Source organism: Thunnus albacares, chromosome 9, assembly GCF_914725855.1.
Source record: "Thunnus albacares chromosome 9, fThuAlb1.1, whole genome shotgun sequence".
NCBI classification, from domain to species: Eukaryota; Metazoa; Chordata; class Actinopteri; order Scombriformes; family Scombridae; genus Thunnus; species Thunnus albacares.
In genome coordinates, this window is record NC_058114.1 from 20534107 (window position 1) to 20550241 (window position 16135).

Sequence of the window (16135 nt, forward strand, 5' to 3'; positions counted from 1 at the left end):
TCCACCTCCAGCCTCGCAGCCCACCCCCACTCATGCCATGTACAGAATGGATTACAGGTTTGTGATTGGCTGGAGGACTTTCGTAGGATGGTGTGATCCAATCATGTGTTGCCTGTCTCTCACTGCAGGTCTGATCCTGGGATGTGTTTTACTGTTGGCAGGCTTTTTTGCACACACACACACACACACACACACACACACACACACACTTTGCATTACCCCTTGAAGTTCTTATGGGTCACCAGTTAACTGGCAAAACATTGCCTGATTCTGTCGCTCTCTTATTACTGCAAACAACATGTGAAAGTGATTATTATGTCATGTGACTCTACTGTAACTTGTGGAATTCAAAGCTATTTTTCTCTATATTAATGTAGCTGAGATAGTTTGTTTTCAGCACATCTGTCTTTGCCGCGCAACCGCAGAGTTCGTGAATAATCTTGAGAAAGCTATTGTTTTGATTATTTACATGCGACACATTTTGCAACAGTGTTGTTTTCTTTACATTTATATTCTTTCCTCCATATCTACATGCAGATTCCCCACAATCCCTCACCACAAACTCATACACTCTGTTGCAACAGGAGGTCCTTTTGGCTCCTTGCATCTTTGTGGAATTCTGCGTCTTTGCCAACGCAAAGATGATGTGCCAATTTATGCAAATGCAATGCCTCCCATGAATGCAAGTCCATCATTATTGCATCAGTCTGAACGAGGCAGCCCTCCCCATGGTGTTGCAAATCCAAAAGGATGATGTTGCTTTATTGAAATCAAACCAGCAGCTATCACAGCATTTTCCACAGGCTGCCCCATGCCTCACACTCAGGACCAACGTGTTAATTTCCAAATGTGGGTCCTCTATTTATAAAGTGTCTGAGAGTGTGAACCTGTGTTAGTTGCTCGACCTGCACTTAACAACTTGAGTAAGAGACAGTTTCTGCTGATGCACTTATTGCTGTAAATTGCTCTGAACAAGAATGCACATAATTTAAATGCAAGACCACATTTTCTGCTTGCAAAATGTGAATTTGAGCCACAGACAAGACACCAACTATGTCGTATGACATTACGCACAAAATATTAGTTTTCTGTTTGATGAATTCGACAACCTGACTGCTGGGAAATATCACAACCTGATATATTTCATGAATTTATTTTGCCCTTGTCATTATTCTGCTTTTGACACTGAAAAAGATCATACAGTGTGGGGTAGTGGGTATAGAATAGATAATAGATAACACAGTAGATAATAACTGAAGTCCTAAAAATAGCCTCCAGGAAACGAAGTTGTAGGGTCATAAAATAATAACTGCAACCTTATGGACCAGATGAGTAAACCATATATGTCACAAGGCTTAGCTTTGTTTCAAACTTGGAGGCTTACCATGTTTACCAGTACTTGAAAGATATCAAGAAACCTCTTATTAAACACAGACGCTCTTAATTAAAGTACTGTTTTTGGTTCTTTGATGTCATGCACAACCATTGTTCAAACTTTCTCCCTCCTGATAAAATTTGCCAAATAATTCCCACATTTTACCAAAACACATGCACACTTCTTGAAAATTCTCAGACCCCTTGTAGAGTTGATCTCTATGATTCCCGGCATGTTTCAGGGCCTCTGTCCAGTTCTGGAGCCCCTGAATCATTCACTGTTTCCTCCCTGTTCATTGCTTCTGGTTAAGCACACACAACGCAACACATGCAGGCTACAATAATAATTTAACCACAAACAAATAAGTAATTTCCCAAATATCAGACGGTGGCCTTGGCCCACTTTGTACATGGGGTTTGTATTTATTTGAGCTTATCTCACACAACGTCCTGTTTGTCCTGTTTGCTCTAACAAATGCACAGTAATGGGTTGAACTGAACTCTGTGTTTGATCTCCATTCAATTACTTATTATTATTGGAGAATGCCATTTTATTTGGCCCTACATTCAAATGACTAATTATGACGTATAATAAAAAGTTCAAAATGTACCAAAAATATACTCTGCAAAAGTTTGCATGTGTGTGCATCATTGTGTGTGTTTGACTAAATGACAGTGAGAAGACAAAGTAGATGGGATACTGTTTATGTACATGTGTGTATCTAAGGAGCCTCTGTGTTTGTTTTTATGTAGTCCTGCCATCCACGACAGCTGGCCCTGATGGATTCTGTGGTGCAGAACATCTAAACCTCCTCGCCCAAAACCTCAGACCCAATGAGGTAGGACAGTCCAGACATCATCTCAGTGAATACACACACAAACACACATTTTCTTTTTCTTTCCTCGCCCTGAAAATGTCCTCCTCTGCAATACCAATTAAGTCCAAACTCAAATGTTTCTTGGAGGGAATTCATCAATGTGAGTCATCCGTTATAACTGACCTTATTTCTGAGTGCATTTGGTCACTTTAATTCACCCTGTTGAGTCACCAACAGCAAATAACATGTTTTAATTCCAGCAGGATAGAAGGACAGTAACAGAACCAATGTTTAAGATATAGAAAAGGCAGCATGATGACTTGAGAAAGATGAAAGATGAGCTAAAACTAAATTTTCAGTAGCTGCTACAGGTCCAAATCAACCAGACACCCTTCACTGTGTAAAAATAACTCTTATAAACATCTGCCAGATCAATTTAGCTAATCTACCCCATGGGTACTATTTATTGTTAACCGTTGACCAAGTAGGTGGTGGTCCCATGTCAACAATGGATGGGGGCGTATGGATCCATTTTTAACAACATGCCTGCCGGTGGAGATCATTTCCACTGTTCGGTCATGAAATGGTCTGAACAGATGTTGTTCCCAGTGGAGTGTCCAAGTTGTGTTCCTGTCGCTACATGTCCTTTTCCCACTGGAACTCTTGTACCTACTGCAGCCCTCAGCTAGTCTCCAGGTTTGACTGACATCATGTTTTAATCAGATGTCAAGCTTCCGTTTCCACCTGCAAAATGAGGACAAATGATGCAATGAGTTTCAAGTACAAGCTGGCAATATCACAGTTCAGATCTGCTTCCCATCAGATTGTCTCCCCTGTAAACTGTGTTCAGATGTAATTCTTCCTGTTTTGTGTCTTTGACATTTCTGCCACAGGAGGCAGCAGCAAGCCGCTCGAGGAGGACAGTTGATGAGTCAAAGACCAGCTGCCTGCTCCACCTCCATGCTGACCACCTTTACTACAAGAGGTTCAAGTCTGTGGAAGCTGTTGTGGCTCAGGTTTAAATATACTTCTTCAAACTGCTTTTGTTTTGGGGAATGATTTCTTAAACGCACAGTATGTTATTTTCTGCTGCTAGGGGTCTTTCAATCAAAACATTACCAAAAGACAGGGTTTGATGACTTGGTGAAGTAGCATGGGATCGTGGGAGTTGTTATCTTCATTTTTAAACAACCACCATTGCCGTCATTGTAGTCAGCTTTTCCCAGTTAGGATTCCTTCAGTGTTCATCATTCAGGGGTTTTTTACTGGCAGCCAAATTATTCACAGAGGTCTCCTCCTCTCCAAAACAAACAGACACGGTGATTAAAACTGTTAAAAACACTGAAAAAATCAGATTCACATTAAAGATCAGCGTTTCTCCCAAGATGTTTGGCAGACAAAGGACATCCAGAGGGGCTGTGAGCCAAGCTGCCGCTAATGTTTGCTCAGCTTGTTATTCTGATAACTTAAGATCCAGATGTCCGATGACTAAAGTTTTTCATCCGGTTAAAAGATATAGTTAAAAACGACCCAGATCTAAGAAATGTATCATAAAACTGGATAAAAAGTCAATTTATGACATCTTGTGGTGGACAGCCACAACGCTGACGAATACACAAAGGGGATATGACGCCTGAGAGGCAACCAAATGAAACGGGCCGTTACCTTGATTAAAATTACGGATTTCTCTGGGTTTGAACATCGCTGGAAACATTTGGGATAATGCAATTAAATAATTCAACAAAATATATAACAGGTCTAGTTGTTTTTAAAAATTTTAATGCAGAAAAGTTACATATTGGACCTTTAAGTATCAGTGCTTCTGCAGGGAGTCAGAAATGCCCAAACAACACAAAAGGATTTCCTGGGCTCTTGGCTGAGATCTACATGCTTTGTTTACAAACCTGTCACTGAATTCAGTGTCCTGAATTTTTGGGTACATAGCACCACAATCAAAGTTCATGTGACGCAATTCTCAGTCCTGAAATCTTATCTCCATTAAACAAGTGAAAAGGATGTTTGATTACTTCACTTGTTTCCCATGAAAATGAATTGATTTCAATATTTATTAAGTGTTATCTTAAACTAGCTCAGTGTCCTGTCTTGTTTCAAAATCATAACTGAGGGAAAAAGTGTCTTGAATGCTGATTTTCAATTTGCTGAATGCTGAATTTAATGTTTTTTTTTTTTTTTAACTGAACTGAGCTCAGAGTGGATCTGTTATCAAATAATGAAATATTTCAGGATTTTGATATTAATTTTTATTTATGATCATTTTCTGGACCAAAACAAGTCTTTTGGTCATGATTCCAACTTTCAAACTTTTTTTGGTTGGTTTCCCTAAAATGCTCAACATCTAATGACTCACCAGAAGAAAACAGTTTGCTTTAGAAGTAGTGCATTACTTACCATTGAGATACTCAAAAATACTAAATAAAGGACCAAGCTGCTGCTGTTGCTGCGAGGCTGAATAAAGTCTTGGCTGAGCCAAATGCCAGGCCCCGCGCAGACGCACACAGCTGTCATGGCAGTGCACATGGCACAAGGAGAGGAGAGGATGTGAACATTCTCACTGTCAGAGAACATGATGGCAAAACAGAGAGCAAACACTTTGCTAAATAAGGCTCGGTGTCACAGAGTTGAACAAGCAGGAGCAGTCACCTCTCGTACTTGTACCTTTGATGTGAAGCATATAAAACTGCCGTGCCAAGGCCAGCTGGAGCCCAGACAGTGGATGGATGGATGGTAGAGGCACTTCATGAAGTGTCCAAATGTTTAAAAAAGATTACTGACCTTTGCCTTGAATTTAATGCACTCTGTGAACTCTGTAGTGGATTACGGCATTGAAAACATCAAACATTTTTAACCCTTTGTCATGCACTCTTGACATTTGACCTAATTAGAGGGGCAAAATGACTGCAACAGCCTCTGAGCTTCACTCAGGAGCAGCCAGCGTGTAAAAAAATACATTCCATCAGTTGTCAGGCTGAAGAAAGAGGAAGAAAATTATTTTTCTGTTTTAACAGTCCAGTTTTGAGCTGATGTGTGTCAGCTGACCTGTGGCAAACTCCGATTTAAGTGACATTCTGTGTTAAAAGCTGCCTGCTTCCTGGGGCACCTGTATTACCACAGTGCAATAAGCAACATAACAGTGATTTAAGTGTCTGTCTCTGTTGGAGTTATCCTGACTTAACAATGCTTTTGTCACTGGGGTCAGAGGTCACATGACATGCTATCCTGATATTGAGTTAAGCCACATACTGATATGGGAATCCAGTGACATAACATGAATATAATTAGTTTTCCTATGGGAATGTATCTAAATTAAACCCATTAAACAGTATTTGTTATTGCATTTTGTCTTTGATACAACGTGAGAAGAGCACAGATGTTTAATTTTATTCAGTTATTTTCAATTCATGTTCTCAGCATCTGACCCAGTTTCAGAGTTGCACTATAATTAGTGTGTTTCATGTTAATATTTCACCTGTTAGATCTGTTTTTTAATTAAGCCAGGTCAGCTAAGGTTGGTTAATCAGTAATTAAGTTTGTCTGCTGTTTTTTTTATGTGTGTGTCTATGCTGTCATTAGCTCTGCTCTTCCTCCTCCTGCTGTCTGTCCTCTCATCATCTCCTCTGACCTTCCTCAGATACTTTCCATCTTAAACACACACACTTGTTGTTGTCCCTGGTTCCCTGCCAGACCTTTGTGGCACAGCAGGGTGAGAAAATATACTGTAAGTGATGCCGTGATCTTTGAGTGCAAATAGACAAAATGCTGTTGTCAATCACAGCTGACCTGGTTTCAGTGTCTCCTGTATCCAAGGTGTCAATATTTACAGTTATGGAAATTCCCTGTAGGCTTGACTGTACGTTCGTCTCCTGCTGTATAGACTCAGACCTTCACACGTGAGTGGTTTGCACGTGCCTCTTTGAAAGTGTGACTGGCGCTGCCACCCACGCTGAAAACACACGGCAGAATCATGATCAAAACTAAGTCGAGGATGTTTGTATTGTTTTCTTTGAACCAGAATTTCAAATCCGATGAAAGGGGCACTTTAGAGAGTCACATATATTGTCAAAAGGATCAAATGCTAAATCTACTGTGAAATACTGATTTGTGATTGTCAAAACCTTCTCAGTCATTGTATTGTGGGCCTAAGAGCTCAATCTACTGCAACTTGAGAAAACATGCAAACAAAGAGAACATTTTCTCCAATTTGATGACACATATGCAGCATAAAATGTGCTGAAAATACAAAAAACACACACAGAAATCTTTAGTAAGTTCAATATCTTTTACTAGATTGTCTGTTTTCTCAAGTTGTAGCGTGTTTAATTAGCTCTCTTGGCCATCCATCACCTAAAAGATCAGAAACAGGAGATGTTTGTTGAGGATGAATCCTCTGTTTCCTCACATATCTGTATGTTTTTCTCAGGTCGCTTCCTACATTCGAGCTGTTAATGACATCTACGACAAGGTGGACTTTAACGGTGTCAAGCTGATCAACTTCAAAGTCAAATCCCTCAATGTAAGACGTTCCTGCACTCAAACAAACAACAACACCATTGTCCCAAATCTTAGAGTGACACATTTCAGATACAGGTCACCGATAACTCTATACATCCAGTAATCCTGGCTTTGACTCGTTCGTTGAGTGGACCCACAGCCCCAAAATTATTTTAAATGACTAAAATATAGAGAGCAGATAGCAGAGCAGAGCATCCTTGTTTGTGAAGGGGTGTTTGGATATTTGCCTCAGCAGTGTATCTGTCTGTCTCATTTTCTCTCTCTAGGTGATGACTGAGGAGGATAAAAAAGATCCTTTACGTCCTCTGTACATCGGGCCTGAGAAGCTGCTGAGTCTTTACTCTGAGAAGAACTGGGGCAACTTCTGCCTGTCCTATCTGCTCACTAACAGAGACTACAGTGGAGTGCTGGGGCTCGCCTGGGAGGGCAAGACTGGTGAGTCAGAATCACTGTGACACATGTGTACACAGATCACAAATGCTCATACAAATGTGGTGGCTCAATGGTTTGCACAGTTGCACCACAGCACTAAGGTCCTTGACTCAACAGGGTTTCCTCAGGTCCACACCAAAACCATGTGCTAGGAATGCTGTCATTGCCCTGTAGGGAATGATAAAGATGTAACTCTATTTTGTCTGGAGGACAATGTCATACAACAGCAGTAGTATCACACACACTCAGTATAGCTTCAGTCTGACATATCAAGTCTCTATGCATTCATCATGTTTTTATTTTTCAAAGGAATAAAGTAATATGAGGAGTCATCGTCATGACAATCAGGAAGTCACTGCACGTGGCCAAGAAATAGTCCTACACATAACCGACACGTGATATTGACTATATATTTGTAAAGGTTAATGTATGCAGAGATGTGGCAGAACTGCATTAGGCAATCAGCACAATATTGTATGAGTTTAATACAGACGAAAGAAAAATGCATTTGAGCAATGTATTGTTGGTATATTTGACTTAAGGAAAAATACATTAGATTAATGTGACTTGGTTATCTTAGAACTACCAGAAAATTACATTGTGTAAATGTAATATAAATATGTTAGACATTTAAGAATTCACATTCTAACAGCGTTAATTAGTCACTTTTGGCCTTTGAAAAATCACATCAGTTCAATAGCTATATTTGACTTTGAGGGAAATCACATTGGTTTAATATAATATAGCTAAGTTTGATTTCCAGGAAAATTACACTGGTTAAATTAATTAATGGTTAAATGTGATTGTGATATTTTCTGTATTAAATATTTAATTCCAACAAACACAGTAAAATACAGCTATATTAATCTAGTTATTTTAGGTGGAAATTTGCCACATGATGAATGAAACTGTTGACAGTAGAGACAAAGTTGTGTCGAGACCCATATGGCACGCTAAACAGAAACAGATAGGTGTGTCCACATTGAAAAGTATCAGACTTGGAAAGTGAAATAATATTTTCCTGCTCTGCCTCTCTGTGTGAATCTCTGCGTGAATCGCTGTTGATCTGTCAAAGCGTAGCTCCTTTTCTGGACTCCCAGGACTCCCCTGGCCTTCACAGGACACAAGCTTGCCAGAGGCTACGTTCAAAGCTCCCTACACACACTCACAGTTTCCAAATGGGTATGAATTATTTGACACATGATGGAGGTGAATCAGCGGTGATGGATTGTGTAGAAGGAGCTTGAATTCAGCTGTTTTCACATAATAAAAGGAGAGCATACTACACTATATCTAATTTGTTTGTGTTATCTAAGGAGTTGCAACAAATGTACAAACTTATTGATCTTATTGGTGTTTTTCTGCTCTGTCATGATTGTTTGAACTTTGGCTTTGGTATAAATGATTATTAGGGTTCTGCTAAGTGTGTCTGGAGATAAATGCTGTGTGATGAAATGAGCCCAAGAAGAATTCCTCCAAGGAGACAACAAAGTGTATCTTATCTTATATTATCTAACTGCAGTAAAAGCAGCATAACTTTTCTTTTCTTGGATTAAATGAAATTGTGGCTGACAGAGCTGCAAGAAATCTGCAGCTCCTATTTCAGGCCTGTTATACAGGCAGTGTTTTGGTTTGAGAGACCAAAAACAAAACGTGAGTGAACTCCTTAAGTAACAATCCTTACTGATTTGCATATAAAGCTGCCTGACCCTCTACGGTTGGGCTGAAATATTATCAACAGATTAATGGATATTAGAGCTTCATTAATATGTTTTGAGAATGTTCAGTATCTGCTTTAACACTTGATATGATGAATATCTTTGTGGGAGCCAAAGTCATAAACTTTCAGTCAACTTACAACTGATTGTGTGTCATAAAACATTTTAATTCTATAGTAGCAGAAAGTAAGTAATGTTTGTTGACCCAAATATACAAAGTAAAGCAACTGCAGAGAAAAGAACTTTTCTGAACATCAGCTACGTCTCTCAGGTCTGGTGAGAGACTATGTGTATGTTGTGTTATTGTCGTGCAGCAGGAAGTTGGAGATGTATGTGGGAATTGTGGTGGTAGGAGGTTGTTCCTGCTTGTTTCTATGACATTGTCTCATACGCAGCTTTTGATTGGCTAAACTGAGGGGCGTGAGAGCAGACCACCACAATGACATGTGATTAGGGAGCAATGAACCTTTGGTACTCACAAACACACACACACACACATACATAGGATGTACACACCACTCCTAGACGTCTTAGTGCGGATTGGTGACTGCATTCCATAGCATGATCGCCATGGTGACATCTCACGTGAGCAACACACAAACACACACCCTCACACAGACATACATTGTGGCAATGACATTGTTGTGACTTTTCCGTCCCATATGACCGCCACAAAGAATGAGCAGAGCATTAAATGTGGATAATGTTTGACCTCGAGAAACAGATTCCCTCAAACTCAGTATCTCCGTAACCCACTTCCGCCGGTTTATTAGAGGTCTTGGGTAATACAAGGCTTTTAGCCATGAAACCATAAACTCAAAGACCCTGATGCCCCCGCAGCTACAGCAGGGTGCACTATACACACACACACACACACACACACACACACACACACACACACACACACACACATGTGGACACGCACAACCCCCATCAATCACTTGGGACTCCTCCTCTAACCTCTCTAAGTTGTGTGTTCATACGTCATTGGGAGATGGGGGGTTGGGGCCCTGAAGGTCTCGTGCCACCGAAGCTTTCACACCAGTAAAATTCCTTCTTCTCCTGAGACTAATTGAGGAGCAGATAGTAATTTTCCACACAAAGTGTTTGGTGTGGCTGAAGTTTTTTAGGTTGCTGCCTGGAGTGCAGGAGTGTTGTTGTCCTTTCAGGAGTTCTTGAAATACCAGTGAAGCCACAAATATAAATGCTTATAATGCTGATTCATAATTAAGCTATTATTCTCATGGCATGTTAGTACAATGTAGAGCATCAACAGACTTCTATCAAGTTACATGATTATGAAGATATTGTACAATGACTTAAATGTCTTAAAATTAAGCCAACTGACACCTTAAAAATACAGTGTTTCCATACTTTCAAAGCAGTCTGTCAGTACAACAATGTAATAAAACCTTGTAAAGTTTATACCCCAACTCATTGCAGGAATGTCAGATCACATCTTTTAATGAGTTTATACATGTTGAAGTCGAAAGGTCAACTTAAAATGAGCAGACATCAAGATGTAACATGATTTAAGGCCTGACTATAAACTCTGTTTAGGCCTTGATGACTGATTATTAAAATTATGGAGAGTCTGGACTATAGTAGGTTGCAAAGCACAGGTCACTATTAACAGCTGCGTAAGAGTTGTAAGAGTTAAATCTTCCAACAGAAGCTATAATCAGTCAGAGACAGCACAATTATTACCAACATGTTTGATTTTTATGACTGCAATTAGTATGTGATCCTGTAGTTTCAGCTCTTCTCATGCTTCCCTACATGGCTACATAAAGAACTACAAACCAGAACATCAAATCATGGGAGCACAGACAAACAAACTCTCCAGTTGCCTGTTTGTTGACGGAGAAAGATTGTGGAGGGGCGTCCATAGTGCATCATTAATCTGAAGTGATCTGTCTGAGCTTCATTGTTTGTGCTGACACCGCAACTAATCCTGTCACACTTTCTCAACCTTGAGAAAGCCGTGATGGAACCATAATGTTGAAAATTTAAAGTCCCCTTCCTCATTTTAACAAGATAATTGAACTTGTGAAATTGTGGATTGAAATTTGTGGTAAAACCATATCAGACACAAATTATTATTCAAAACAGAGTATTTTTATATGTCTTCAAACATGTCTGGAGGGGGTCTTTAAGGAATGCAGTTTGGTGCCACAACAGGCTTAGTTGCACAAGTCCCATTGCATTGCTTTTCTTCTTCCTCCTCCTGGTCCATGTTTCCTATCATTACATGACATTAACAAGATACATTTTGATGACATGATGAATTTATGATACAGCAGAAGCAGATAGGGGAAGCAAAACACTATCTGTCGAACTTATTTTATTCATCTCCACAGGTTAATGAATCATCTAAGACTAAACTAATAAAATATTTTGGCCAAACTGCCATTGTAAATGTCTGTTTTTTACAGTGGTACTTCCTGGTTAAACAATGATAATGATGGACATTTTGGCCACATTTACTTTTGTTTCCACTTCTAAGGAAGCGATTTGATCAAAGCAATAGGGATTTGTTTGTCTGTTTCTTGCCCCAGTGTGCTCCGTTGTGAAATAACCGCCAGACTAAAAGTCAGCAAGTAAAATTTTATTATAACTGATGGCAATGACACGCAAAAAAACAAAATAAAAGACCCAAGTTGAATAACTTGTCAAGCATTCCAGACAGATTCTGCCCTTTCTTTTGTTTGCAGCAATGAAAAATCCCAATATAGTAAATGACTCTAGTTCAGATTTACAATGTGAAGGTCATTGAACTCTGGGAGAGAGCAGTGATTCAGCGGATGCAGTTAAGGTATTTACAGTACTTTTGACTTCCAGGTGTAGAGCTACTGTAGTTTTCTGAGAACTTGCCAGTGTTATTAGGGGTCAAAGTGTTTTTTGCTGTGTCTATTTTTGTTGTTATTATATTAGGTTTATAGGTATTAGGGCACTCGGATTCCCCCTGCATGTTTATCCAAGTAAAGACTTCCTTTTTACTATTGTTTGCTCATATTAAACCATGTGAATGAGAATGTTTGTGTGCTGGAAAAGGTGCCTCAGTGCAAGTGTAACCTTTTGTCAAGGATGTGAATTAACAATGTATGGGCAAATATTTCTTGAAGCAGGTGTTACTGCATGTGTGTTTTTCAGTATATGTGCATGTTTCCTCCTGATGGCGAGAGTGTGCATAAGGTGCAAGCGATCCGGAGGATTGTTTGTTTCCCCCTGTGTTTATCCAGTGAGCTAATAATAGGTGTCTTTCATTACGGCTCCTTTCTGTGGCGAAGACGAGAAGGAGGAGGGGATGAAATCGCAACCCTTCTTCTGCTCACGCTGCCAAAATCCACAGAGCAGGCCTTTCAATGTAATGCTCTTTCTAGGAAACGCAGCTCCTTGAATAGCCCATCAGGGGGGCCATTTTAGGTCAAAAGCAGGGATTGCTGGAGGAATGCATCCAGAATTCTTGATTAACGTGGCTGGGGGGAAACTTGCCTGGCAGTTTGTGTGTTATAAATTAAACAGCTCTCTTTTTCCTTTTAGCTGCAAGGAATACAGTTCACAATGACAATGCCTCTTGTGTTTTTATCTAGGCTTTGAAATCTCACCTCATTTCTGGTCAAACCTATAATGTGATATTGAATACTGAGGGATAAAATAGTCTCAGGTTACCTTATTGTCACAGGAAGCTACCTTGAAGGATGTGTGGCACTCTTGCCTTTGCTCCTAATTTTTTACAGTACCCTCATTGTTCCTACAAAAGTAGAGATAGGGGGCACTTTTGTTTTTGTTTTCCAACCTCTAACTGTCCTTCACCATTCCCGGACGTCACACTAACGCTCACTGTGTAACAAAAACATGTTGGTGCAGGATCCAGATGCCCGCAACTGGTTCCCACAGTACTCAATGACACTGTGAACTCAGATTTCTCTGAAACGTGTGCCAAATATCTTTAACAGACATGCACCTCACAGGCATTACCCCCCAAAACGGTGGTGCTGCTGATTGCATTGTGTAAGAGGCATTACATAAAACTCACGTGACTGCATGGGAAGTGCTGAGAACTCCAACCTGAGCCACACATGGGCACAAAGGCACAGGATGGACACATGGAAATGACTCCCATGGTGTTTGATTGAGCTAAATTTGGTGAGGAATGCTGAGAAAATGATGGTGGATAAGGAAGAGCATGGATAGGGATGCTGTTCTATTGGGAATTGTTCAATTTAATGAACTCAGAATAGGAGTACAAGAGGTCAGCATCCTTCCAGGTTCAGTATTTAGTTGTTTTGTGCATAACTGACCTCAAGGCACCTTGAAATGTCAGTTGATTTTGTTGAACTTCCTGATGTCAAGTTTTACTACTTTACTGTAATCATGAGCAGGCTCGCTGAAGAACCATATCATAGGTGCTCAGTTTGACCAATAGGATTGGTTTCTGCACAGCTAGTCCTCTGGCTGGCCAGCTGAAAGATGATGTCACAACCCAACCATCCATCCATGTGAATGTGGACAGCTGTTTGTAATTGTGGGGATGGGTTTCGGGGACATTACATAAACCTAAAGTCGAAGGAGACCATTGGAGGTCAGATGGGTCTGTAGGCTTTGATGTGAAATGTGAAGAGCTCAGCAGGTCTGCACCTCCCCAGCCTGGGCCTCAGAGGTCAATAACGCTTCAGTAAGCAAAACATTGTTGGTTTAAGGTATATCCAGTAGCACAAGGTCAGTTATGCAACCAATTGACAAGAAGGTATGTTTTCATTAGGTCTGCAGTTCCTTTCTGTTGGGTCTGTGCATTATCAATACTATTATTGCAGGTGGAATTAAAAGCAATCATCACACATTTATGAGTTGTCAACTTTTCATTCACCTGCTGGATGTTTGTCTTCTCATCTCTGTTCTCCAGGTAACTGGGGAGGAATATGTTCACAGCACACCACCCTGCGCGATGGCCGGACATCCACCCTAAACACAGGCCTGGTCACCATTCAGAACTATGGACAGTTTCTGCCCCCTCGACACGTCCAGCTGACCTTCGCTCATGAACTCGGCCACAGCCTGGGATCTCCGGTCAGTCGCCATCCTAAACAAAAGTCTACACTGAGGATACAAAATACTCATATAAAGATAAACAGAAAGTCTTCAAGACTGACTCAGTCCACTTTTGGTCATTCAATCAATCCAAATACTCATGAGTGCAGTGAATATTGCACATTTTCTATCCCATGACATGCCACTATATTATGAAATAAAAAATAAAAAAAAAAACAGGCGACAACACTTGATTAAACTGTATGTACGTAAATCTAAAACAATGCTAAAAACAATTTTATATGTGTTTTAGAGCTCAGTGCACAATGAAGAGTCTGTTCTAGTTTTGAATAGTCTTGTATTGACATAATATCACTGGTAGTGTAATAGCATCTGTACAAAAGCCAAACTTTTTTCTTTTGTGAATTTTACATGTTGCTGCAGGTCTATGAATTTACTGTCCCTCTTTCACAGCAGACATTTTGATGGTCCAAAGCAGAAAATTCACAGGTGTATTTAATAACATTAACGATGGCTGCATTGCAAAGTGTGGTATTTTGCATGTCTGTTTAGTGGACTATCTCACTAGGCTCTCAAACTGAATGGAGTCATCGTTAATGTTATTAGTTACACCTGTAATTTTCCTTCTTTGACACGTCAATCTGTCTGCTGTGAAGTCTCCACTAAGCAGACTTCTCTTTATTTAGATTTGTGCTTGAGTTAGACTTGTATTACAAAGCATTTCACATATCTGTCTGCCAGTTTTATCCTGAATTCCTTTCTGAGTGCTTCTGTCACCAGGATTGCACTATAACAACACACAGCTTATGTATACACACAAATGCATGTGCCTTACTACATGTGTGATGAACACCTGCGACCTTTCTCCCACTGCCCGAAATGTCAGCGCTCCTCAGTCATTCTCACCCTGCCCTCTGTTATTCACACGTCCATGGACCAAAAGGTTCCTCTGAGGCACTCCGGAGCAGATTAGTTCTGCTATGTCAGTTTCTCTCTTTTTATAATTTAAACTACCTTTAGTTCTCCTGCTGCGGCCGGGTATCCTGGCTCCTGTGACAGGCATGTCTCATTATTTCCAGGCCGGACATGGTGGGAGAAGCTCATGAAGAGATCTGAGCGCAGCCTTCACCTGAGATTTGTGGCAGGCATGCTGTAGGAAACGGGTGGGCTGTGATGCAGAAGTGAATGCTGGGTAAAGAGCTGCTTTGGCCTTTCGCCTACTTCCCTTGAAACCATGCAGCCATACAATGGCTTTTAAAACTGCATTAAATGGTTTTGTTTGATGCGCAAGTGAAAGATTAATTTAAATACAGTAAATATAAACTACTACTAGAAAATACAACTCAGCCTGTAAAAACAGTTTATATAATGTCTTCTTTACAAAGTTTTAAAAAAATATTCAAATGATGTTATCAGGATTCTCTCAGTTTGGACTTAGAACTTTATTTTCTTGTAAATGATAACATCATATCAATCAATAACATCATAAATGTTGTTATTCATGTACAATTCTTAAGAGACTGCACCCTCATCCGTTCAGCTGTCACATGCAATACAGCCAACTCCAGCATTGCAGATATTGACTGATATAGTGAACACTATAAAACTTCGCACTCATTATATCAATCAAACTAATCAAGGACAGATGCAGAAACAACCACAACAAAACATATTCTCTCCGCATGTGTCCATGTTCGTGTGAAATCTACACCACGGTCTCCTAATTCACCAGTAATTTGACATCCAGAGAACACGAGTTCCAGAAAATGCCTCACAAATACATCTTTGACCAAAATAGGAGGAGCTCTCTGTTCGGTCCGCAGTGTCCCGCATGTGGAACACAACATTCCTCTGCTGTTCCAGGGCCATCAGATTCAAGGGGAATCTGTGCTTCAATGACACATTTTTAATTTCAAAATATAACAAAGATAACATAAAAGTTAGAGAATCTGCTGTTAAAGGCTCTTTCACTGTCCAAGGATATCAGTAATACAACAGTTCAGTGTGTGAGATAACTTACAGTACAACAGGCTACTGAGATCCGCAATAAAGGGAGTTAATTCCCCAGTCTGTGATGAGGATGAAAACAAACTGTTCAGTGTGGGTTGTTTCCTCCCGTTGTTTGTGCCTGCAGCTGAATAGAAATGTCCAAATAACTGCTTATTCCATTTACTCAAAGTGATAGACCCGTAACCTATCAAGAAAAACACA

General features: G+C 40.1%; 1 protein-coding gene across 2 annotated transcripts in view; it reads left to right on the forward strand.

The window, feature by feature from the left end:
* Positions 1-16135, forward strand: part of si:ch1073-396h14.1 (disintegrin and metalloproteinase domain-containing protein 10) — a 35822-nt gene that overhangs the window by 12678 nt on the left and 7009 nt on the right. For both annotated transcript variants that reach the window (XM_044360502.1, XM_044360501.1), the window contains exons 5-9: positions 2128-2213; positions 3086-3208; positions 6631-6723; positions 6989-7157; positions 13779-13942. In XM_044360502.1, coding sequence (XP_044216437.1) covers positions 2128-2213; positions 3086-3208; positions 6631-6723; positions 6989-7157; positions 13779-13942 — 635 coding nt within the window. The remainder of the gene's footprint in view (positions 1-2127; positions 2214-3085; positions 3209-6630; positions 6724-6988; positions 7158-13778; positions 13943-16135) is intronic.